General features: G+C 42.5%; 1 protein-coding gene across 1 annotated transcript; it reads left to right on the forward strand.

The window, feature by feature from the left end:
• The first annotated feature begins 156 nt into the window (after positions 1-156).
• On the forward strand, positions 157-24829 carry CFAP96 (cilia and flagella associated protein 96). Its single transcript, XM_006128476.4, has 9 exons — positions 157-266; positions 577-606; positions 2302-2464; positions 5236-5455; positions 9283-9420; positions 9504-9579; positions 11786-11965; positions 19022-19194; positions 21680-24829. Exons 3-9 carry the CDS (start codon positions 2368-2370, stop codon positions 21726-21728), a joined length of 933 nt encoding a protein of 310 aa, XP_006128538.2. The 5' UTR covers positions 157-266; positions 577-606; positions 2302-2367; the 3' UTR covers positions 21729-24829.
• Positions 24830-25732: the final 903 nt, after the last annotated feature.

Here is a 25732-nt window from a genome sequence, read left to right on the forward strand (position 1 = left end):
ACTACAATTCCCAAGATGCAGCGCGAAAAAGCGCGGTGCGTGCTGCTTCTGGATTATACCAACAGGGTTTGACAGACAGCGGTGAAATGTCGGTCCCTTCATGTCTTGTTGGGCTCTCCCGAATCCAGAGCAACTGCATCAACAAAGAGCCCTGGACAGAGTCCCGTCCATACCTCGCAGAAGCTGCCGCCGCCTGGAGATGCGGGGAGTAGGAGGAGGCTGCTGCTGAGGCTCAGCAACACACCTGGCCGGGGTGGGGTGGCGAGGTACGTCAGAAATCAGCAGTGCAGTGATTTCTCCTTAAGTCGTGTGCTGCAGATTGCCCCCCTCTGTGTGTCTCACTTCAACTACTGTAATTAAAAACCAGTCATTACTGTCCAGTTAATGAAGATTTCCTGCAAATTGGTTAATTATGCACATATGAAATGTGTTAATATTTATGCATTGATTATGCATACGCTGATGTAATTATGTTTATGCAAATATATTTACATACATACAATCTGATGCAATTATATTTGTGTGTTTATGTAATTGACTGCATCATTTAACAGTAGCTTTTTACTTTCCTTACAGTGCACTTCTGCAGCTCAATATCCTTGAGAGGTAGGTAAAATGTACATTGAAAAGTTACAAAAAGACTAAGCACGTGTATATATATATATATATTATATCTGTTTAGGGGAATTTTCCAGAGCTGAGCTGTGCATTAATCATGTACAATTTTTAAGTCAGTGGGAATTGTAGGTGTTCAGCACTTCTCAATATCATTCTTTAGGTTACTACATCATGTATCCTTATATTCCCGGGGCGTACATAAGTTACTGTTCAGATCCCTTGCTTATACCTCCTTGCATTACCTCTGCCCACTGTTAACCAAGGTTGATAGTAAAGCACAGCTGAAGGTAATCTAGAAAGATAAAAGAGGTGCTATCTTAATTACTGTATCTGCACCACTCAGATCAGTGATCTCAGTATTTTAAGGGTATTCATTACCAAATTCTGATCCAGAGGCTTTAATAAGATTTGAATTCACTTACATCACAGATGAATGTGGGCCTCTGTCTCATATTAGTTTTAAATTTGCTTTTCAATGGGCATGTGATATTGTTGATTCTCACCCATGCAGTCTAGTTCAGTCCTCTTCTCCATCATCATCCCAGCTATGACTTACTTTATGGATAGTGTTACATGCTGAATACTATAGAAACATAAAGGAACTGAGTGCTAGTATTTTTGAACCAAAGAATCTTAGTGCCATACTGGTACATCTGTTATGCTTAAAAGAAACACATGGGGTCTTTTTCAGGGGGATAAGGCAACACGCTGCATTTATTGATAATATAACAATAGCATATGCATTTACTTACACCTCCCCCACCCCCGATGGAATAGTTACCAGTTTGTTGCTTGGCCCAACCTAATGGCCAGGTAGGTTGGGTGTGAGGAAGGAGCCAAGTTCTTGTCAGTCCAGACTGATGCTTCATAGTTTTAGCAGGACGGGAACCTGAAGAACCATACAAGACACCCCATCCTTTATAGGATTTTCCTTCCATGAAAGTCTATACATTTTGCTTTGTCAGGCATTAGTCACGCAGCATCACAATCAATCTTCCTGCGACATATGCTTATCAGGAAGAAGTTGTTCTCACAGTCATTTGATATCCACATGCTGACGACCCCTCGGAGGTGTTTGTCTTTCTGGAGAAAGTTGTCGTCAGTTCCCTATCAAGGGGTGCTTGCCACTAATTTCAGGGTTCATCAGTCTGCCCCGGTAGTCTGTGTCTTCAGTGTGCTTTCACTTAGTTGATAATTATTTGGTGCTTCTGAGGCTTCGGCGCCTCCTCTGACCATTTGAGCATGCAGTGGCCTTCACACTTATCTCTCCTAAAAAATTCTCTCTCTTATTCACATAAACAATAAATTTACAGAATTGCAGCATGGAACAAAGGGGTACTTCTAGTTACTTTAACAAAGTTACAAAGTCTTTCAACATTAAACTTCTTTTTATTTATTACAAGGCCTTGCCTAATATTAACATCACAATATTCCGTCTCTTTACTTCAATATTCAAACATCAAACAGAGCTGGAGCTAAGTTAACAAAGCTGCCTGGCCTGTTTGAAACCTACATCTTGCATTTAAGTTTAATCCAAACCTTTTGCTATAACATACATTCATAATAATTAACTGACTTATTAGTTACAAAATTCCAGAGCTGCACATTTATTTTAAATGCTCAAACTTTGGTTGTAGCTTTAGTGTACTCTTTTTTTTTTTTTTTTTTTTTTTTTTTTTACAGTGAAACAAGTGAGCATAAGAAACATCTACATTTTCTAGAGTAGTGAACTGTCACGCAGAACCAACCATGCCGGCAGAAGGAAAATCTGACATGGAGAGGATTGGCCTCTTCAGTGAAATGGAGTATATTACCATTGGAGATAAATATGTTTCAAACTATATGCGTAAGTACATTTCATTTTAGCAACAATGACATTTCCAGTATCCGTCTATCTGTGTTCTATGAGTCCCTGTTTTCTATTAGTCTTTTAGAGACCCATGAGTTTGTAGTTGTTTTTTATGCTCAATGTGGCATAATCAATTATTAATAGAGGTCTGCTTAATATGTCGCAATTAAGGCTTCATATTAGTCATGGGTATTTTAGTAAAAGTCATGGACAGGTCATGTGCAGAAAACAAAACTTCACAGCCCATGACTTGTCCTATATACTCCTGTTTAAATCTTGGGTGCTCCGGGTGCTTTGGGGGGGAGGGGAATGATGCAACCCGGTGGTTGTGTATTGCCTCCACCTGAGCAATTCAGGGGCACAGTGGGTATTTGGTGAGGGCACAACCTGGAGGTTGCAGTGGGCACTCTGTGAGTATTCTAAGGAGGCAGCATGTAACCTGGGGGAATGGCAGGTACTCTGGAGGGGGGTGCACAATCCGGGGCGCAGTGGGTGCTCTAGGTGGAGAGGCACACAATCTGATCTTGTGGCAAGTACTCAGGGTAGGGGGGAGACAAGACTTGGGGTCAGGGAAGGTGTTTGGGGGCAGAGGAGTGTGCAATCCAGGAGGTGATGCAACTTGGGATGACATGACAGGTACCGGGTGGGGGGGCAAGACACCTAGGGGTGTAATGGGTTTTTAGGGGAGGCAGTGGTACTCAGTTTATGACCCCCACTGGAGTTTGAGAGTTGATGGGGTTGGAGAGGTCTCTATCTGGCTCTTTGTGTCTCTCTGGAAGCAGCAATATGTCCTTCCCTTAGCTTCTAGAAGGAGGGATGGCTGGGAGAGTCTATGCACTGCTCTTGCCTCGAATGCTGGCTCTGCAGCTCCCATTGGCTGGGAATGGTGGCCAGTGAGAGCTATAAAGGGGATGCCTGCAGGTAGTAGCAGCAGACAGAACCATCTGGCTGCACCTCTGCCTAGGAGCCAAAGAACATGTCATTGCTTGAGGGGATCCTCCCTGAAGTAAGTGCCTCCGGGAGACCTTACCCCATCCTGAGATCCAATCTCCAGCCTTTGCAGATGTCTTGGGGGACCTGGTAAACTTCTATGATCTCTATGACAAACTCGCAGCCTTAGTCACAATAAATGAAAGAGAATAAAAAGGTAAAACTTGACTAATATTAATTCATTAAGATTAATAAAAATACATGCAGCATTTTGTTCAAGTTATAGATAAAATATATCATTGAAATTACTGTTGTATCTGTACCCACCTGCTGCCGTGGAGTAGGTTATCTGCAGTGACTCATTCTCCTTGTCTACCATAACTGAGATCTGTACCTCATGGTGTGGCTTCTTTTCACCACACTATGGAATATAGATGGTGGTAGCTGGTCCCTGAAGTGATATTGCAAGTGGATTTACATTTAGGCTTTTGTGATTGTACAAAAACTCTTTTTCATTTGGCCTTCCATACTAGGCATTCTTTCCCTTGGAAATGTCAACTCACAAGTTTTGAATGTCCCAAAGTAGGGCAGCATATTTTTTATGTATATGGTCCTTATAACTCAGATTTTAAATGAATAGTTATGAGTTTTGAAAAATGTATATAGCCTGTTAATTATATAAAATTAGGGTTTCATTTAAAATTTATGGAACTCTTGAGACTAACCAGGTAAACTAGATTACTTTATAAGGTATGTATAGCATTTAATCGTTTCTTTGAAACTGTCCCACTTATACTGAAAACAAGACAATTGGTGTCCCATTTTTCTTAACTCAGTCAAGATGCAAATATCTTAATTATTTTTAATATTATTTTAGGAGAGTCAATGGCAGAACAGTTTTAATATGATAACGTAATGCAACCATAAATTGCTCCACAGTTTTTCTCCTCAGCTATCTTTGTTTTAAATTTTGTCATGTTAAAACTGAACTGACATTATGAAAATCCTTATCTGATCGTGACATCTGACTACCCGCTGCTGGTGATGAGAGCAGGTAATTTTTTCTGTGTAGCTGCTCCAGCTGGCACTTCTGTTATTTTACATTTAGTGGTAACTTTTTATTTCTTTGCTTTAGCTGACCATTGTGGATAAGAGATTGATTTTTTTTTTTAAATTTATTACTTAGGGCTGGGTTCTTTCATCCTCACTCTTGTTTGTTGGAACTGCTCAAGGTATTACTCATGATGAGTAAGGATGACAGAGTTTGATCAGAAGAGACAATTATGATAATTTTGTTTAACTTCCTTTGTAACACTGACCATACAACTGTCTCAAAAGAATTCCTAAAACATATCTTTTAGCAAAATATCCAAGCTTGATTTAAAAATTGTCCATGATCAAGAATCCATCATTACCCTTGGTAAATTACTCACTTAAAAGATCATGCTTTATTTCCAGTCTGATTTTTTTCTAGATTCAATTTCCAGCCATTGGATCATGTTATACTGTTAAATAATGCTAAACGTTAGCGCAGAATAGTTATGGCCTCCTTCCAAAAGATGCTAATTGCAATGGTATGTTGTATTATGGAGGCATGCCACTACTAACCTGACCTGAGTCAATTAATTCATTTTCCATATATTAGGTTATTGAACAGCTGCCATATAGCATCAGCAATCAGACACTACAAACCTGCACAGATTACTTATTGGTGAAAGGTTCTGTATTACATTATCCTTTGAACCATCCAGACCCAGCCTTCATTTTTAATTTCCAATTTTAAATTGAGAGAATTTGTAGAGTTAAATTAATTTTTACAATGCTTACCTATTTTAAAGGCCCTTTCAATGAATCTGCAAGCAAGAACAAACAGCTGTTACCTGGGGGTACCAAAATGATGTCCGCTCTTCAGGCAGGTTATTTTGAGCCTCAGTTTGTGAGGGTTTTCGAAGGTGAAGCCTACTCAAACCCAGTGCAACTAAGAAGGCGATACAGATTGGCAGAGTCAAAGAAAAATATGGGGAAAGCTTTCCTTCCAAGCAATGGAGTCAAATTACCGTAAGTATCAGGAAAGTCATCTTTTTGTTTTTTTTTCCTGCTGTATAAAAAATAATTCATCACAACTTTTATTAAAAAAAGGTTAACTGTCAACCAAAATACAGTATCGTTTTTTATGAGAACATATGTACAAATTTTAAAAAGCGGTATTAAAACACAGTATTGCCTTCCATACATGTGATAACCAACATAAACCTAGAAAGAGAGACATTAAAGATCTGCAGTGGAATATTGTGTCAAGCTAATAGTACTGTATCATGGGAAATGGGACTACAGGTTGAACATCCCAAATCCGGGATTCTCTGGTCCAGCAACATCCATGATCTGGCAGAGCCAGGGATGATGCTGGACCAAAGAGCCCCGGAGCAATGGAAAGTTTGGGGAGCCTCAGCTGGGCCAGGCAGCATCTGGGGAACCCCCAGCATCAATGGGGCCTGGTGGTGGCTGGGGAGCCCCAGCCCCGGCCAGGGAACCCCCGGCATTACTGGGCCACATAACCCTGGGAACCCTAGACTGCAGCTGGGCTGCCTGCAGCCAGGCAGTCCCAGTGAGGAATCCCAAGAAACCCCCAGTGGCAGTGGGGTTAGGGTGATTGGGCAGCCTCCACCAGGGAACCCCCAGCTGAAGCAGGATTGTTGGAGGTGAGAGACTGGAATCCCCAGTGGCAGCAGGACAGGGTGGCCGGGCAGCTCCAGCTAGGGAACCACTGGTGGTGGCTGGGTACTCCCAGCTAGGAACTTCAGGGAACACCCTGCAGCAGCAGGATTGGCAGCAGCCAAGCAGTTCCCACCGGGCACCCCAAGGGACCCTTGGGAAGCGGGCGGGGCAGCAAGGCGGGGAGCTATGGTGGGCCTGATTTAGTGGGACTAGTGGCAGGGCAGAGAGCAGTAGGGAGAGGAGCCCAGGAATGGGGCAGCTAGCAGGGGAGCACTGACCTCCCCTGGCTTGGCAAAATCCCTGGTCCAGGACAGCTCAGGTGCTGAAGGTGCCAGACCGGGGAGGTCCAACCTGTAGTAGAATCAACTATCCAAAATTTCTCTATTTCCAGCGCCAAAAGTCCATTAACTTGGCGTTTTTATAATACCTGATATTATAGCATGAGTAGCCTATAGTGCTGGAGAGAGTTGGGCACCACAGGATGAAAGTACCACCTGTTGAAACATCTCTAAGACCAAGTTGGTCACAGGATGTGGAGACATAAATAATCCACAGTGCCTTTGACATTGCGATTCCAATAGATGAGAAGCTGGATATGAGTCAACAGTGTGCCCTTGTTGCCAAGAAAGCTAATGGCATATTGGGCTGCATTAGTAGGAGCCTTGCCAGTAAATCGAGGGAAATGAGTGACAGAACAAGAAGCAATGGTCTCCAGTTGCTACAGAGGAGGTCTAGATTGGATATTCGGAAAAATTAATTCACTAGGAGGGTGGTGAAACACTGGGATGAGTTACCTAAGGAGGTTGTGGAATCTCCACCCTTAGAGCTTTTTAAGGCCAGGCTAGGATGACTTAGTTGGAACTGGTCCTGCTTTGAGCAGGAGACTGAACTAAATCAGAGGTTCCCAACCTTTTTTATACAGTGCACTGGCAAATCCATTCACAAACGTTTGGTGGACAGGCAACAATTTATATGCATGTTTGCATATTCATTATGCAAATAATGAATGTGCAAATAAAATGTTACTCGTCCACCAAAAGCCCCGGCCCCCAGAGCTACCGTAAACAGCCAGCTTCAGCTCCTGGGAGGTGCGGGGCGGGGGGGGGGGGGAGGGCGGCTGAGGGCAGGGAGTGGAGGTACAGGAATCAGGGCAGGAGGTGGGAGGTATGGGGTGGCTTAGGCTGGGGAGAGTGTGGGGTCAGGATTCAGGGCAGGGGGTAGCTCAGGTTGGGGGTCTGAGAGGTTGGGGAGGTGGCAGCTCCTTGTTGGGGGGGCTGGACCTGGACTGCCTACTCCTCTGGTGGTTCCTTGCAGAGGTGGGCCCAGGACTGGGATGCACATCCCTCCAGGAGGTTGCTGCTGGGGCGGGGGGAAACGGAGCTGGGCTGCCCAACCTCTGGCCAGCCAGCAGCTAGCTGTTCAGGGGAGGAAGGGCTGGGGCTGGACTGCTAGCTTCCTCAATCGGTGGACAAAGGGGGAGCTGGAACTGCGCTCCCCAGTGCTTCCAGCTGGCTGGCCAGTAGCTCCTGGGGTAAGGGTCTAGGGTTGCTAGCAAGGGCTGCTCTTCTGGCTGGGGCTGCAACCAGAGCCAGGGGGATAGGTTTGGGGGCCATGCAGCTCCAGCCGCGTCTGCTGAAGCTGCCACTGCACACCATGCAGTGGCTCTGGCCCCAACCCTCGGAAAACCACTGCCGCCTGCCACACAGCTCACCCTGGCCAGAGCTCCAGCCCTGGGGAAGGACTGAAACTAGGGCCTGGGGCAGGGCAGCTGCTTGCCACATGGCCCCACCCTGTAGCAGTTGAGCAGCCACTGTGCAATCCTGCTGAGGATGTGGGCGGGACTAAAATCTTGGTGTGCACTTGCATAGGCATGCACCTTACACAATGAAGTAGTAGGCCCAGATCCTGGCCTGTGTTCAAGCTGTGTCTGTTATATAAAGCTGGTGGTTTTAAGCCAGCCTTATGTCCCTTTCCTTCATGGCATTCCGAATCTACCGTGTCTCCAATGCAAAGTAGATCAGCCTCCTACCATATCCCCTCCAATGGAGAGGTTGGAAATTAGATGATTCTAGGAGCCTGTAGGGTTGACCCATGAAGGGCGCATGGGGAACTATTCATTGACAGTTGAGAAGCCATAATGGGGATGTAGGAATTGGTATATTTATGCCTGTGCTATATTTGATGGGCAGAATATGGGTAGGTGATAGGGATGTTAGTGTATATTTGTGTAAATGATTAACCGATAAGCCTGGCCCGCAAAGCACGAACTCCCATCTGACAAGTGCACAGACCCAGATCTCCCCCCTCCTGGGAGGAGCTGCCCTCCGGGGAGTGCAGCCCTGGTCCCTCTGAAGGAGCTGCAGGCTGGGGAGCACTGCCATGGCCCTCTGGGAGGAGCTGTTGCCGGAGCATTGCCACCTTCACCGCCAGAGGTGGCACCGGTAAGTCCCCCGTCTACCTCCCATCCCCTGCCCTGAGTCCTGCACCTCCCCCCTGATTTTTCCCCTTTTTCCTCCTGAGCCCCTCTACCTCCTTTTTCCCTGCCCTGAGGCCCTTATCTCCTGCCTTGAGCCCCCCAAACCTCCCAACCCTCTGCCCTAAGTCACCTTCCCCTTGCCTCTCCTTATCCCTGAATCCTTACTCCAGCCTTCATTTTCCTTCATTTAAAAAAAAAATAGTCATTGAAATAAAGCATGTACATTTTTAATTTTTTAAAAAATATTTCAGTTAAATACCTGAGCAATGCTAGTTACATATGCAAGTACAAAATAATATGGTAAAATATAATTACAATGATCTAAATATACCCTTAGCAGAAGGTTGACATTTAAAAAAAAATAGAAAGCAGGAACATTTTAAGAGAAAATTTAAAGAAATAAACCAAAAGCTAAACGTTGGCAAATGTGGATATGTATAGCTAAGATACCCTAAAACTTTAACTCTGTCCCCATCCACTCCCGTTTGCTATATTGTACATAGGTTCATTGTTGTACATGCAGAAAGGACAAAACCTCAAATTTAAAATGTTTGCTCCAAAAATGCAGGTTGCTTGTCTTTCAGTTAATATCATTTCAGAACATTGAAGCTGTAAAGCACAGAATGGGTACTAATTTATTAATGAATTATTATTGACAATAATTATTGTATTATGTATTTATTTTATTTTTCAGATGTGGAATAGGCACTTATTATGGAACTATAGGTGGTCCATATCCAGCCTTCAGTGCACAATTAAGAGGAAAATCAGTATATGCTCCTCCTGGAAAGAATCTTTACACAAACCCTGGAAAAAAAGGAACTGGATATGGGTAAAACAGTCAGCATAATTTCCTGAACAGAATGTAATCAAATGCTGAATTTTTGGTCACCATTACTAATTTTCTTTACACAGATATCCAAATCTTACCATAGGTAAACAGTATCAACACTCAAGTGAAATGTATGATACTGGAAAAATGAATGCAAAGGTAAAATTATTCAGTAACTTTATTTGCAAACACTTTACCTTTCCTATGTTTTTTTTCTTTCAGCCTAGAGCAACCAGTAGTTATTTATCAATCAATGGGACTATAGATAAGATAATTTATCTTCATTAAAAAATTATAAATAATATGTTTGGTTACCTTTCCCTCTTAGTCACCCCAGCACACAGTCCTATTACTAAGCCTCTGCAATAAGCTAAAGATTTAACCCAAAGTATAAAATTCTGAGACAGACCCAAATTATTTTTATTTTTTTTATTTGTATTGTGGCAACTCTAAGGAACCCCAGTCTTGGATTGGGACTCTTATTTTATTAGGCCTTTACAAACATGGAGCATATCATCTGTATTTCACTATATAACATAATAAATATGAGACTTCATTCATCATGTGCAGGTGGAAATGATAGCTGAAGACTTTTTTTTTTTTGCGCCAAAGGAATAATTATTTTAGAACTATATATTTTTATCACCAATTAATGTCTGTTTGGAGTGAAATTGAGATTTGGAGTGGGGAAAACATATGGCATGGTAGGTTTCATAATCAGGAATGGGATTTTATTGCTACTAGTTTACATTTGGTTAAAAAGGTTAATGTTTTCTTAGTTTAAATTACCCATTTCAAATTTTTGTGGTAATTCAGACCAATTTGAAAGTTCAGATCCAGAACTGAACTCTGAAGTCTGAGAGTGTCTAGATTTTAGGGTTTGTGTGGGGCTTATCTCAGATTAGAGGTAAGTAACATAATACAAGTATGACTACAAATAAGAGAGGAGCTATCCAGAATGACTAAGAACTTGTCTATATTACTGCTTAAGTTGATGTAACATATGTCATTCATAGGTGTGAAAAACTACCCACTTGACTGATGTACATTACATTGGCTTAAAACAATTAAGCAACCATTCTGTGTTGGCAGGAGACTCTCTCTCACTGACATAGCTTCCACCTCTCATGGAGGTGAAGTAATTATGTCGATGGGAGAATACTCCCCCATTGATGTAATACACCTTAACCAGATGCAGCTGCAGTAATGAAGACAAGTCCTAAGTTCCATACAGTCACCATATTGTGGTGGTCCCCACACAAGTTCTTTGCTTAGATCTTCAAATAAAACACAAAAGATAAGTATCAGGGACTGAATGGAATTAGAGAGTGAAGTTTTCTCCTGGCCTTAGAAGTGGCTGATCTCTGTAAGTCAGCCAGTCATTGTAGTAGGGTTGCCAGGTGTCCGGTATTGAACCAGACAGTTCAGTATTTTCACCTCCTGTCTGGTAAAAAAAATTCAGAAAATACTGGGCACCTAAAATGTCCTGTATTTTCTGATTTTTTTTTTTTTTTTTTTTTCCTGGAGAGGACGCAAAAATCCCAGCATGTCTGGGTCAATACGGAGGCATCCTGGCAACCGTAGTGCTTACCAGGTTCTGCAGGGGAACTGTCTGGCCCTGTGCAGGGAGGCAAGATGGCGAGTGGCTGCCGGCAGCCTGCTAGTGCCTAAAAAAACCTCACCATGCGTTTTTTAAAGGCGCCACGCTTAACAACTCTGAGTCCTTTTTTTTTTTTTTTTTTGGTAGTTTTTCAGAAACCATCTGGCAATCCTACATTGTAGTGAAGCTGGATGCTAAGTAAAGGATCTAATCTCCTGGGTTGTTAATAGGGAACATTTTGGAAGCTGTAAATTTCAATTAAAAAGGTATACAATCAATTGTATAGCTCCCCAAATCCCGCCTTCTTCTCATGTAGTAGAAGCACATCATTTTGTTTTGCTTGCCACATACGTTCTCTGCCCTGAAGAAGAGGGCAATATTTGTTTCTTATTAAGCAGTGAAAATTTGCTACCCATCATTAGCATGAATTAGCAAGGTAATACTGTAGTTGTAATATTAAAGTATATCCATGTGCCATTAATTAATTAATTAATTTGCGAACTTAGAATTTTAAAATGTACTTATTTTAACAAGTCCATAAATTCTTTAAGTGTGTCATAGTTTCCTAGTATTTGTTGTGCTCAATGGTTCATTATGCATTATGTTATGTGAATCCTGATTTCTACATTAAGCACAAGCAGAGGAAATTACATTAAATACATTCTTGAATGTTATATTTTTCAAGACTCTTTTTATTTTTTCTAATTAGAATAATCTGAGGTAAAAATGCCCAACCTGATATCTTCAAAGCTACTTATTTTACAGAAGGTCCGTGAAGACCATATGCGCTTGGTTAAAGGAGGGCCTTTCAAGTTAAATCTCTACCCTCGGGAGTATTTTGACGGAAATCCATATTACAATGAAAAACCTTTGCCACCAGCTAAGAAACCAGCCTCAGAAAAGCCACCTATACACCCCTTTAAACCAACTTCTCCTGCCAAAAAAGTGAGTCTGCTCTCTACCTACTAAAGCAGAAAGTGAAAATACAACTAATTGATGTTGTTCATGTCGAAAGTTTAATCATATTTTATTAAAGCAAAAAACTGAGATGGGCAGGACTGCTAAAGACCTCAGTAGTTTTGAATCCCCTGCACTCAAAACAGGACTATGCAATAATCAGACCATTCCAAACAGGTATTTGTCTAATCTTTTTTTAAAAGTCTCCAAGAAATGGAGATTCCATAGCTTTCCTGGGCAATTTGTTCCAATGCTAAGAAAATCAAAGACCAAGATTTTGTTTTGGAATCTGCAACAATTTATAGTTGTTGCAAATTTGAATGGTATTGAGCCTGTGCACCAGGTGGCAAGCCACTCCTTCACATTTGTACTGAGACGATGGAGGGGGAAAATGGGCAACATATTAGTGAGTGGCATTGTGGGGTTGCAGTGACACTTACATTTGATCTGGCCACATCTCTGTTATGCTTGTCTTTGAGAACTGATTAGGACATACAGTGTCTCTTCTGTTTTGCCATGTTTTGCAAAGTAGGCTGCACAATTTGAATCACAACTTAAACAAACTGCAAATTTTTAATCAAACCCTCACAGATTTCTTAGTCTTAGACATGAGTAAGTGCTCACTGACCAAGGTGAATAGGGCTGCAGAATCAGGCTGTAAAATTACTTTTTAAAGCAGTTAAATCTTTTTCTAATCAGTGTACTGTTCAGGACGTGTAATTAATGAACAAGTGAGCTATTTTAGCTCTGATGTAGAAGTAGGTATTAAAAAGTCTTATTGCTTCTTCCTGCTGTAAGAAACTCATGGAACCTGTTCAGGACTTGTAATTAAATGAGCATAATTAATACCCTACTGGTCTCAGCACACCAGAAGCTCCCTACACAGACTATCTAAAAATTCAGCAAGTCTGTATTTGAGCAGTGCAATAGCTTCCTTGTTCTATATCCCAATAGGTATTTTTCTCTGGATAAAGTCTGCTGCTGCTTCAGTTGAACCTCAGTATGTTGAGAATGCTATTTTGTTCTATGACACCAACTGTAAAATAAGGCCTCTAAAATCCATAATAGAAGTGAATCTTAGAAGCATAAGACTGGAAGGAACTTCAGTAGACCATTTAGTCCTAGTAACCTGCATTCAAAACAGGACTAAGTAATTACTAGAACATTCCTGACTGGTGTCTTTCCAACCAGTTCTTAAAAAAAAAACATCTGATGACAGAGATTTCACAACCTTCCTAGGAATTTGTTCCAGTGCTTAACCCAGAGCTGGCTTTACCATGAGGCGAACTGAGGCAGCTGCCTCAGGTGCCAGACTGTGGGGAGAGGAGAGGGGTGCCACTAGGACCCAGAGCATAGAAAATTGTGTCTGCTGCTGGTGCATATGTATTCTCTCTGCTCTAGATGCACAGAGATGGCAGCGCAGTACCATGAGAGGAGTAGAACAGGAAGAAGGCAGAATTGAGACCTTTGAAAGTTTTGTCCCAATCGAGGGGGCATGGGGCATTTGAGCTACCCACCTCAGGTGCCAAAATGTTGTGGTCCTGCTCTGGCTTAACCACCTGACAAGTTTTTCCCCTAATGTGCAACTTAAACCTCTCTTACTGCAACTTAAGCCCATTGCTTCTTGTCCTGTCTTCAGGGGCTAATGACTACAATTTTTCTTCCTCCTGGTAAAAGGCTTTTATTTACTTGGACACTGTTATGTCCTCTCTGTTTTCTCTTCTCCAGAATAGACAACTCCGTTTTTTTTCTCTTTTTCTCATAGAACATATTTTCTAGACCTTTAATAATTGTTGTTGCTCTCCTCTGGACTTTCTTCAGTTTGTCCATGTTTCCTGAAATGTGGCACCTAGAACTGGACAAAATACTCTACCCTTATCAGCTCACAGAGGAGTACAGGTTGAACTCTCTAAACTGGGACTCTCTGATCTGGCAGCATCTGTGGTCTGGCATGGATGTTGCAGGACCAGAGAGTTCTGGTGGAGGGCCAGCAGCAAGGTAGGGCTGTGCATGGTAGCAGGGCTGTCCAGTGAGATTGGGAGACTCGGTGCCTGGCTGCCTGGCAGGTCTGGGAGGCAGTGTCAGCAGCGGCTGCCCAGTGGGGCCTGGACCTTTGGCACACAGCTGCCCAAGTGGGGTAGGAGCCCTAGTGCACAGTTGCCCTGTGGGTCCAGGCCCCCCTGGTGGAGCAGGTGGGGAGTTGACAAGGCAAGGCTGGTGGCAGGGGGCCCAGAAATGACCTCCCCATGTTTAGCAAAATCCCTCATCTGGGCCCACCCAGGTCCAGGGTGCTGGAACAGGGAGGTCCAACCTATAGAACAGCGGTTCCCAACCTTTTCCAGATGGGGACCCATTTTGACAAGTCAGGAAGACTTGGTGACCCAAGGCAATTCAAAAACGGGGGGGAAGAGAAGGGGCAGAGCCACCTGGGGAGACACTTGGCAACCCTTTTGAAATGTAATGGTGACCCATATTTGGGTCCTGACCCATAGGTTGGAAAACCCTGCTGTAGAAGAATTACTTCTCATGTCTTGCTTACAAGGCTTCTGCTAATGCATTCCAGAATCAAGTACAGAGTTTTAGCTTGTGCTTCACTATGACTGCCCCCCGGAGCCTTTCATGCAGTACTTCTTCTTGGGCAGTCATTTCCCATGTTGGATGTGTGCAACTGATTGTTTTTCCCAAGAGGAGTACTTTGTATTTGTATTTGTCTTTTTTTTTGGACTTCATCTTGCTTACTTCAGACCATTTCTTTAGTTTGTCGAGATAATTTTGAATTTTAATTTTATAATGCAACCTCATGGTCTCTTGTTGGAAATGTTCTCCGATATCAGAAGTGTGAAAGGTATGATTGAGTTTTGTTAGCTGTAATTATAATTTGCAAAGCAATCTAGTTTGACCCTATACAAAACCAGAAACTATGGATAACCTGTGATGAGGTATACAAACCTGTTACCAGGGAAAAAGGCATTTAAAAGTAGGTTTTATGTCAGGGCTTATCTATGCTACAATGGCATAGTTGGGGAGGTTATTATATCAACAGAAGGGATTTTTCCATTGCTGTAGTAACTCACTGTCAACTTGGGCCATATCTACACTGAGAGATAAGGTCAAATTTATTAAGGTCAAATTTTTTTAGTACCCAATTTTGTAAAGTTGAAGGTATGTTTCCCAGCTGTGTGGAAGAATTTAACGTAGTTCAAAATAATGTGTCCCCAGTAGGGTGGCTACTGTCAACTTTGAGAGAGATGAACTGTGGACCTGCCCCTTTGCATTCTGGGATATGCTCCCAGTGCATGCTGGGACCAAATTGTGCAATGGGTACTTGTGGGTACATGTCAGTGGTCCATAATGAGTCAACAGTGTGATGCTGTTGCAAAAAAAGCAAATATGATTCTAGGTTGTATCAACAGGTGTGTTGTAAGCAAAACTCGTGAAGTCATTCTGCCGCTCTATTCTGCACTAGTTAGGCCTCAGCTGGAGTACTGTGTCCAGTTCTGGGCGCCACATTTCAAGAAAGATGTGGAGAAATTGGAAAGGGTACAGAGAAGAGCGACAAGAATGATTAAAGGTTTAGAGAACATGACCTATGAAGCCAGGCTTCATGAACTGGGCTTGTTTAGTTTGGAAAAAAGAAGATTAAGGGGGGACATGATAGCGGTTTTCAAATATCTAAAAGGGTGTCACAAGGAGGAAGGCGAAAATTTGTTCCTCTTGGTTTCTGAGGACAGGACAAGGAGTAATGGGCTTAAAGTGCAGCAGGGGAGGTTTAGATTGGACATTAGGAAAAAATTCCTAACTGTCAGGGTGGTCAAATATTGGAATAAATTGCCAAGGGAGGTGGTGGAATCTCCCTCTCTGGAGATATTTAAGAACAGGTTAGATAGACATCTGTCAGGGATGGTGTAGACGGAGCTTGATCCTGCCTTGAGGGCGGGGGGCTGGACTCGATGACCTCTCGAGGTCCCTTCCAGTCCTATTATTCTATGATTCTATGATAATGCACTTGTTTCCTCCCTCCCCACCTGCTGTAGACCAATGGCAAACAATCTTTTTGCACCCTTTTTTCTCGTATTGGTTATCTGTGCAGATACCATAGATCCCATTGTGCATCAAAGCATTAACCTTGCTGTGCCTAATGCTTCAGTAAGTCTAGAGCATATTCAGGGTCCACTGGAATGAGGAAGACTCTGAGAAGACCATGAGCACACACTTTTATGGAGCACTTTAGTTGGATGAATTGTAAATACGCCTGGCATTTGATCATCTGGACACAGTAGAATGCTGGTTCTGGTGCCGTTGGGCAAGCACACACTGGTGGGATAGTATTGTTATGCAGGTACGGGATGATCAGCAGTGTCTACAAAACTTTTGCATGAAAAAGGCCACTTCCATGGAATTTTGCAAATTGTTTCCCCCTGCTCTGAAATACCAGAATACCAGAATGAGACCTGCTCTTGACAGTGGCAGTTACCCTATGGCAGGGTTTCCCAACCTATGGGTCAGGACCCAAATATGGGTCACCATTACATTTCAAAAGGGTTGCCAAGTGTCTCCCCAGGTGGCTCTACCCCTTCTCTCCCTCCACCCCCCCCCAGTTTTTGAATTGCCTTGGGTCACCAAGTCTTCCTGACTTGTCAAAATGGGTCCCCATCTGGAAAAGGTTGGGAACTGCTGCCCTATGAAAACTTGCAATGCCATTCAAGTAGCCAAGGCAATCAATACCCTTCTGCTACAGAAGGTTGTAACTCTGGGAAATGTGAAGGATGTGGTGCAGGGTTTTGCCAGGTTGGGGTTCTCCAATAATGGTGATGTAATAGATGAAACACACACTCCCATCCATGTACCTGACCACCATGCAAAGGAGTCCATAAACAGCAAGGAGTACTTCTCGATGGTGCTGAAGGCATTGGTGGATCACAAAGGCTGTTTCACTGATATCAACCTGGGATGATCGGGAAGGGAGCATCTCTAGGAACTCCTGCCTCTTCATCAAACTGCATGCTGGAACTTTTATCCCAGACTAGAATATTACAGTCGGAGTTGTTGAAATGCCAATAGTGATTCTTGGTGACCCAGCCTACCTCTTGCTTCAGTGGCTCAGGAAGCTGTACACAGGCAGCCTTGACCGCAGTAAGGAGCAGTTCAACTACAGGCTGAGCAAGTGAAAAATGATGGCAGAATATGCTCTTGGGCATTTAAAGGGAAGGTTCCGCTGTCTACTAACTAGGTTAGAACTCAGCAAATGCAATATCCCCTTTGTGGTGGCACCCTGCTCTGTGGAGTCCAGGGTGGGAGTTTTGGGGATGGGATGGTGATCACAATTGTGAGGACAGCCTTTTGCTTTACCATCTGGCCTAGGAGTTCCTGTAGCCTGGCATACGTGTGTCCATCCCTGTGCTCCAAGCCCCACCCCTTCCCACGACTGCCCCATCCTCTCCCCCTCATTGCACCCTATCCCAAAAATCCCCTCTCTTGAGGGACATGTCCTCCATGTGCTTAGAAGAGAGAAGACCCATTCAGAAAAGCCTTCTGTGGGGAGGTGGGCAGACCTCTCTTTCCACTATTTCTTAGGAAGTAGCACTGCAGAAGATGAAGGTGGCAGAGGCCTTCTGTAAACATGGAATAATATCCTGGAGGACATTGAGCCAGGCTACGGCTTGTCGAGTATCTCCTGAAAGCAAGGAGGCCAGGGTTGCATTTGGACTACTTTTGTACTGTGTCTTTCTTTCATTAATTTGCCTTTGAGGCCTGGAGAAGGCAGAAAGGCAGGCCACAGTAGGTAGCCAGGAAATAAGCAGGAGGTCTGAAGAACTCAAACTTAACTGCCTGCTACAGGAGCACTGGATTAGAACCCAGGATAGAGGATGGGAATGGGTTCCCCTACAGACCACCAATGAAAATCCTGGCGAAGGCCCTGGGCAGAACTTGTAAGGCTTGAAAACCCCTTACCTAACTACATTTTAACAATTGCTGTGTGCTAATTTTAATCAAATTGATATGTAGTATTGTCCCTTTTCAACCAGAGCAGCTAGTCAAAGTTTGGGGCCCTGGGGATGTCCCAGTTGGAAATAGAAATTAATGGAGTCTGGTATTTTCTTTGATACACTCCTAGTGTATTTTAGAAGGAATGAACAAAATCCGAGCTCTCTGAACATGGAAGAAGAATAAAAGGAGCAGTTTTTTAGCTTACAGGCCCCAAGCCTCTTTAGCGAACAACAAATCCAAAACTCACTCTCTGGCTTTTTCCAGAGTCATGCTGTGCTTACAGACTCCTGCTTGGCTTTTTCGCTTTTCCCTTGCCTCTCCTCACTTTCTGTGTGCTCTCTCTTCACACATTCATATAATATTGAGCCAAAATCTCCTGGGCAGGTTTACACACACCTTTTGTTTTAGGTGGGGATTTATTCTTACAGTTATGTTAACTGAAGTGAGGTTTTAACTGACGCTATAGCAAGATTTCACCTAGCTCATAACAGTAGGAATAAAATGAGAGAGTCCAGCTGGGGCAACCCTTCCCCCATCACTCTTCTGAACACAGAACTACACGGGCCCCCCAAATCTGAGAGCGCTAGAAATCAGGTGGTACCAGCCCTTCTTTATCAGCCCTCCAACTAGAAAAGTGTGAGAAGGATAGAGACCAGCCAATGGTGTGTCTTCCACCATATTATATAATGCTCTGGGAATGACTAAGCAACATGCTGATAATAATGCTTAAACCCTGCCGTAAAGAACAGTTTCCACTGTTGGCAGCACCAATGGAGCTGTACTTATGGGAACCAGTGGTGGTCTTTTAATTTTTTTAGAATGCCCTTTACATTTTTCCTCATAATCCAGGGTATGTACAAAAGAATTTGTTAAATCAAGTGTTCACCTATATAATTATTTAATTTTTCTTAACAGTTACCTGTTTACTTTAAACATGTGATATATGGTTTTCTGATATGTACATCTAGTGTTCTGGGTTATTTTTGTATGGAAAAAATAATTAAAGTAATTATATTATATGTTAGCTCTTTTAATCTTTCCTCTATTTTTTCCCAGGCAGGGGGCATGAAAGCAGGAACATTTGATTCTTATCCTTCTCATTCTGCTGAACCCTATGTGGTTAAATATTCTAAGCCTGTCACAACTAATAAAGAAGGAAGGATTTTTCACCTTCCTCCTGGATCAAAAAGCAGGCCTTCTACAAGCATAATGGCTTTAAATGTCTCAAAGTGAGCACTTTACATTTACTTGTATATTTCATGTTTATATTTTATAAAAGAATACGAATTTTTAAAATACAGGTTAAAACTCCATAATTCAGAGTTCCCTGGTCTGACAAAACCCCTTGTCCAGCATCATTGGGTGACACCCCTTGAGAGCACTGAGGGCAATAAGCCATTGGCCTGGGGCCAGGAGCGTTGCCAACCTAGGGGGCCAAGACGGAGCCCTGGGGGCAGCAGAGCCCTCAGGAGGAATGTAGAAGCCCTGGTCCCTGGGAGGAGGAGAGGTGTAACTCCCTGTCACAGTGGAGGACAGCAGCACAGCTGGGGCATAGCAGCATGCTGGAGTGGGGGGAGCTCAAACGCTGAGAGGAGCAGAGCCACTTGGTAGAGTCGCCGGGCAGCAGCAGGGCTGCTGAGGGGAACGTGGAGCCACCAGGCAGTAGCGGAGCCCCTAGGTGGCAGTAGATCCTCTGGGGACAAAGAGGAGCACCCGGCCACCAGCGGGAGCACAGAGCCCTAGGTAGCAGTGAAGCCACCGGGGAAAGAGTGGAGCTTAGGACGGCAGTGGAGTACCTGGCCTCTGCAGGGAGAGTGAAATCCTGGTGGGGAAGTGGAGCCTCAGCAGCAGCTAAGCTGTGGGGGATAAGTAGAGCACCCTTTCCCAGGCACTGTGGGGAAAGAAGAGCCCTGGGTGGCAGTAGAGCTGCTTAGGGAAAAGAAGAACCCCTGGGGGCCCAAGGAAAAGCCACCCCATTGCACTGACACACACCCCAGTCCAGCAAATTCCCTGATTCGGGACTAGTCAGGTCCCAAGGGTGTTGGAGCAAGGAGATGCAACCTGTACTTTTAAAAATAAAAGTAGTATTTCTTGCACTTTTGAACAATTAGTTAATGATACAAAAGGGTAAGAAATGTATAGATTAAATTTATTTTCAGAATTCATTCCTATTCTTTTGTATATTCAGATAAATTTAAAACAAAATATATATCTATTGATTTTTGAAAGCTGCCCAATATGATATTATTGATCTGCTGTATTCTTTGCTATCCTCTGCACTTGATACAATTTACAGAAATCAGGGATATTCTTATTAAAATACCCTCAATGTTTTGTTTCTGTTGTATATGTGAAATAAAATTGGTTCCCTCTGTGGCCAATATAAAACCTGTAATAATGGCTGATCAAAGCCAGTGCATCCTGCATGGGTATTTAGATTGGGAATCTAACAGTCACATTAGTGTTTTTCTTTGCATTGTTAACATTCTTTTAGCATATGTTTATAGACATTCCATTTCTGAAAGTTCTTGTGTTATGTTGTTTATATTTAGAATATATTTGGTTTCTATACTCGCTTGTCAAAACTGAAGAAATCACAGTATATAAAAAAATTAATTGTTTACTTTAGATTCTTTTAGAAGAACATTTTCAAGAACACTCACTTAGTATTTCCAGATAGATCCTTTAAATACAAACACAACTAACATTTTTTTCACATACCTGTGTTGTGTGAAACATTGTAGGGGAGTGCCAAGTTAGCTGAACACTCTTGAAAATTTGAAACATAGGAATGTGTTTCACATTTGTGATTTAGATTTTGTTTAAATTTCAGTATGAAAGTATGTAATATTCTTCCTCTCCCCTGCCAGTACATCTTAATTGTCTTTCCTTATAAGGCAATTTTGTACTATTATAACTGTCCACACTGGTAGTTCTAATAATATAATTATTTCAGTAAGAAGTCACATCCCTTCTCAAGATAATTATTTTGGTACAAAAATATTTTTAAACTAGGCCTCAAACTTTAAAGTTAGGTAACTGGTAGTAAAGTGTCATTGGTTGCTGCCAAATGCAGTCAGGGTGGGTTAATTGGAAATACCTAAATAGAAAGAATTATTCACTCTGGGTATGTCTACACTTGCACCCTCTTTCGATAGAGGTATGCAAATGAAGACAAATCAAAATTGCAAATGAAGCTGGGATTTACATATCCCGCAGTTCATTTTCATAATCGTGTTATGGCGCTATTTTGAAATAAAAGACGCTGTTAAGATGTGGTTATTCTGAGAGAAAACCCTTCGAAAGAGGGTGCAAGTGTAGACGTATACCCTCTGATATAAGCGCTAGAGAGAAAAATGGAATATAGCAAACTATCTCCACGTATTCCATCCCAGAGTAATATAAGAACACAGTCTAATTTATTTTCTCATGCTATTACTTTCTCAAGCATTTTGGGTGATAATAATGAGACCAAGCTTATTCTATGAAAATCATAGTTTATAAACATTTAAAAAATGTAATGAACAATGTTTTATCACATCACGCAGAGCCCTGTTGAACTCAGAGGGACTTTCTATATGTGTTAGGTCCATGCTTGTGGATCCTGTTGCAGGACGGGAGCCAGTTCGTTTTGTTTCAGCAAATGTTATTTTTAAATCTAATATGCTTGTGATTGCCACATCTAATGGAATCTTTGTTTCACTTAAATTTCAGATCACTAAATGTAACGAACTACAGGACTGCACACTTGATGTCATATTAGCTTTCAACAGTAAGATAAAAAATACACTTCTTGGACACCATAAATTGTAACAATTCAATGATTAAAGGCATTTTGAAGTAAATAAAAGTTTTGAAGAAGACAGAATTCAGTCAAATAAGGCAAACCCAGATTTTAATTATATCCTATTTGAGACTGTTTTTTATAAATATGTAAACAAAATACATAGATTATGTACAGATTATAAATGTTTAAAGTGTGAAACTAAACTATATTCATACAAATTAAGATGTTTATTTTTCTACAGATATTTTATAGTTTGCTCATATTATTAGAGCAGTTTATATATGAAACATGTACACTAAATGTATTTTAGATTTTAAGTTTTTTATATAAATGATATGCTGGTGGCGCTAATAAAAAAACAATGACCTCTTCTGAGGGTATGTCTAGACTACAGAGTTTTGTCGACAAAACTGGACTTTTGTCGACAAAACTATACCTGCGTCTACACTACCGCTGAGTTCTGTCGACATAATGTCGACAGAACTCAGCAGTTTTGTCGATGCTGGTAAACCTCATTTTATGAGGCATAACACCTTCTGTCGACAGAGCTCTGTCGACGGAAGGTGATATTGCATGTAGGGTTGTGTCTAGACTACAGGGTTTTGTCGACAAAGCAGCTTGCTTTGTTGACAGAACTGAAAGTGTCTAGACACTCTTTGTCGACAGAAGTTTTGTTGACAGATTCTGTCGACAAAACTTCTGTCGACAAAACCCTGTAGTCTAGACGTACCCTGAGATGAGCATCAGTATTTGTGAACCAGACACAAAATATTGCTCAAGGTGAAGTTATGGTTTCTCTTTAGAAACAACAAAACTTTATTTTCATCTTAACCAAGCCAAAAAACATTATTATATTTGATGGTCTTCTTCAAAAGTATTTGGATACACCGTGGCTACGTCTACATTGGCCCCTTTTCCGAAAGTATTTGGATACACCTTGTCTACTTCAAAGTAGGAATAAGAGATCTCCGGAAAAGGGCTTTTTTCCGGAGGATCGGGGCCAGTGTAGACGCTCTTTTCCGGCTTTTCTAAAAGCCGGAAAAAAGCGGCGGACATTTTTATTTAAATGCCGTGGGGGATATTTAAATCCCCCGCGGATTTCCCTATTACGACCTGTCAAATTAGCATGCCCCTTTCGGAAAAGGGGCCAATGTAGACGTAGCCCTTCTGTTAAGATGGCCTTTTCAATATAGAAACCATCTCCCATTGTTCCCAAAGGGACTGAAGCCACATCCTGTCACTGGCTAACATGGCCACCATCTCCATTCATCTGCATTTCATAGTGCTCCTTTCTCTGCCTCAGTATAAGATGATCTTTCTTAAAAGGCAGTTTGGCTTCACCTCCCTTAAAGGGAAAATATTGAAAAAAATCTATTGTCTTAAAAACTGGGTTTCTTATAATCTTTAACCTCCTCTTAACATAATTCTTCATCTGGAATTTGTGTAAGATCCACTGCTGTGTGTTTGTAGCCACATACGTGCCAGGATACTAGAAAGTATCCAGATTAAACATTTAGAGATACAAAACTGTTACACAAAATAATGGTTTTATGTTAACATGTTTTAGAATACTCCTTTTAATACCAAAAAGGTTTCCTGGGCTGTCCTACCACTTTGTTATTCACAGAGTAATAGCCAAAAAATAAATAAATAAATAAATAAAAATGAGACTGAACATGACATTTTTCAATATTTAATAGTATAAAAATGAAAAGGAAAGTATTGGCCACATCTTTCAGTCCTTACTTAGACAAATTAACCATTGAGATCAATAGATGCTTTGTTTGAGTAAAGTTACTGTGGGGCTAGGGCCTACAAGTATTAATATATTTTAAACGATATGACAGTTTTGGTGTTTTTCCAAGACACAGTCATCACGAACAGTTCATTTTTCAATTTCAAAGCTTTTATATTATTGAACTGGTATTGGTGATGTCCTTTGACATTTTGGTATCATCTTCACAGGAAATATAGGAAAGATAGATAGCCAATAATTTGGGTGCATTCATCATTGCTGAACTCTCTAAATTCAAAATCACTAGATATCAGAGCAAACCCTACTGCATGTCTTCCTGAGGGCTGTTCTAAAGCTTGATTCCTTGATTACAGATATAGTGTAGCTGACTGAAATAGCACTATAATGTTTCTTTACATCTGTATGAATCTCCTCTTTTTCTAATTCTTCCTCTTCTAGCTACTTTTGTATTTCAGCAATCTTTTTATTTTCTAACAAATTGGAAACATTGGAGAGTTAATTAAAACTTTTTAAGCTTAATTTAAAAAAATCGATTGAACTTTTTTAGTAGAGGTTTTTTACAACCGTCAAGAATGTGGGCCAAGATCACATGGTTGTCATGGGAGCTACTAACTTTCCTCTAAGTCAGTTAGCGGCAGGAAACGTGTTCTGAGATGTCTGTGGTGTGTGCCTAGCACAACGAGGTTATTCCTGATTGCCTACCACAGTGGGGATGGCTTCTGATTAGAGTCTCTGGATGCTCTAAACAAGAAATCTGTAGCTTATCTTTTCCTAGATTCACGGTACTTTCTCTGTTGGAATGCAGGTCTTCCTCAGAAGCTGTTTTTTAATTGTGCTTCATTAAGTATCTAATATGTAGAGGACATACTACAAATACACAGTACTAATGTCACTTTCTCTGCATCTGCCCATTAAAGACAAAGCTAATCTTCTGTCCATCGCACAATTTTGCCTACATGCTGATCCCAGTATCACAACTATAAATTGAGACCAACTCCACTGAAGTCTATGGAGTTACTCTATATTTTCACTGTAAGTACCGCATATACTCGAGTATAAGTCGACCCGAATATAAGCCGAGGCACCTAATTTTACCCCAAAAAACTGGGAAAAAGTATTGACTCGAGTATAAGCCTAGGGTAGGAAATGAGGCAGCTACTGGTAAATGTAAAAAATGAAGATAGATACCGGGTCTAGCCCCGGAAGTCGGGGCGAAAGCTGCTCCGGTGCCCCTGGTCTGCTGGAGACCGTCTCCAGCAGACCAGGGGCACCGGGCGGGTTCCCGCGCTTCTGAGGCTTTGCCAGAGCAAAGCCTCAGAGGCGCGGGACCCCCCGCGGCTGCGGCTTCAGTCCGGGAGCCTGTGGTCTGCTGGGGACGGTCCCCAGCAGACCACAGGCTCCCGGACTGAAGCCGCAGCCGCGGGGGGGTCCCGCGCCTCTGAGGCTTTGCCAGAGCAAAGCCTCAGAGGCGCGGGGAACCGCCGCTGCTGCCGCTTCAATCTGGGTGCCTGTGGTCTGCTGGGGACCGTCCCCAGCAGACCACAGGCTCCCGGACTGAAGCCGCAGCCGCGGGGGGGTCCCGCGCCTCTGAGGCTTTGCCCGCCTCAGTTCTCTGACTCGAGTATAAGCCAAGGGGGGCATTTTTCAGCACAAAAACTGTGCTGAAAAACTCGGCTTATACTCGAGTATATATGGTAAATGCAATCAGTATGTTTTTCTTTCACTTCAGTGATCCAAGGAATTAAAATCTTAAAACCACTGCTGAGTTAGGGTCTTCAGTGTGGTGGTGAAATATTGCTGTGTATTATAGGCTGAACCTCTACAAACCAGGACCAGAGAGCCCCAGCTGGGCAGGTTCAGAAGTGCAGCCTGGGCTAAGCTGGCGATAGGGACTGCAGTGCCAGTGGGGTGGGTGTGGTGGGGAGTACAATCCCAGGTGGGGCTGGTGCAGTGGAGGGCTGATGTGGGGGGTGGGGGTGGTGCAGCCCCAGCCAGGGCTGGTGCTGTAGGAGGCTAGAAATAGTGGGGCTGATGACCAGGAGCACAGCCTACAGCTGGATGTGGCGCTTTGACCTCCCCTGATCCAGCACACTCTGTGGCTTGGGACTGCTCAGGTCCAGAGGGTGCTGGACCAGAGAAGTTCCACCTGCACTAGCAAAACTATTAAAAAAAAACATGCTGTTCTAGAAATATTAACACCAGAACAGGAAGACTGGGCTTGTTT

Source organism: Pelodiscus sinensis, chromosome 5 (genome assembly GCF_049634645.1).
Source record: "Pelodiscus sinensis isolate JC-2024 chromosome 5, ASM4963464v1, whole genome shotgun sequence".
Taxonomy (NCBI): domain Eukaryota; kingdom Metazoa; phylum Chordata; order Testudines; family Trionychidae; genus Pelodiscus; species Pelodiscus sinensis.

Excerpts from the sequence above, each read along its gene's own strand:
- CFAP96 (XM_006128476.4), top strand. The coding sequence starts at position 2,368 with ATGCCGGCAGAAGGAAAATCTGACATGGAGAGGATTGGCCTCTTCAGT. Across the intron at positions 5,456-9,282 it reads AGCAATGGAGTCAAATTACC|ATGTGGAATAGGCACTTATT; the intron begins GTAAGTATCAGG and ends TTTATTTTTCAG. Across the intron at positions 9,580-11,785 it reads CTGGAAAAATGAATGCAAAG|AAGGTCCGTGAAGACCATAT; the intron begins GTAAAATTATTC and ends CTTATTTTACAG.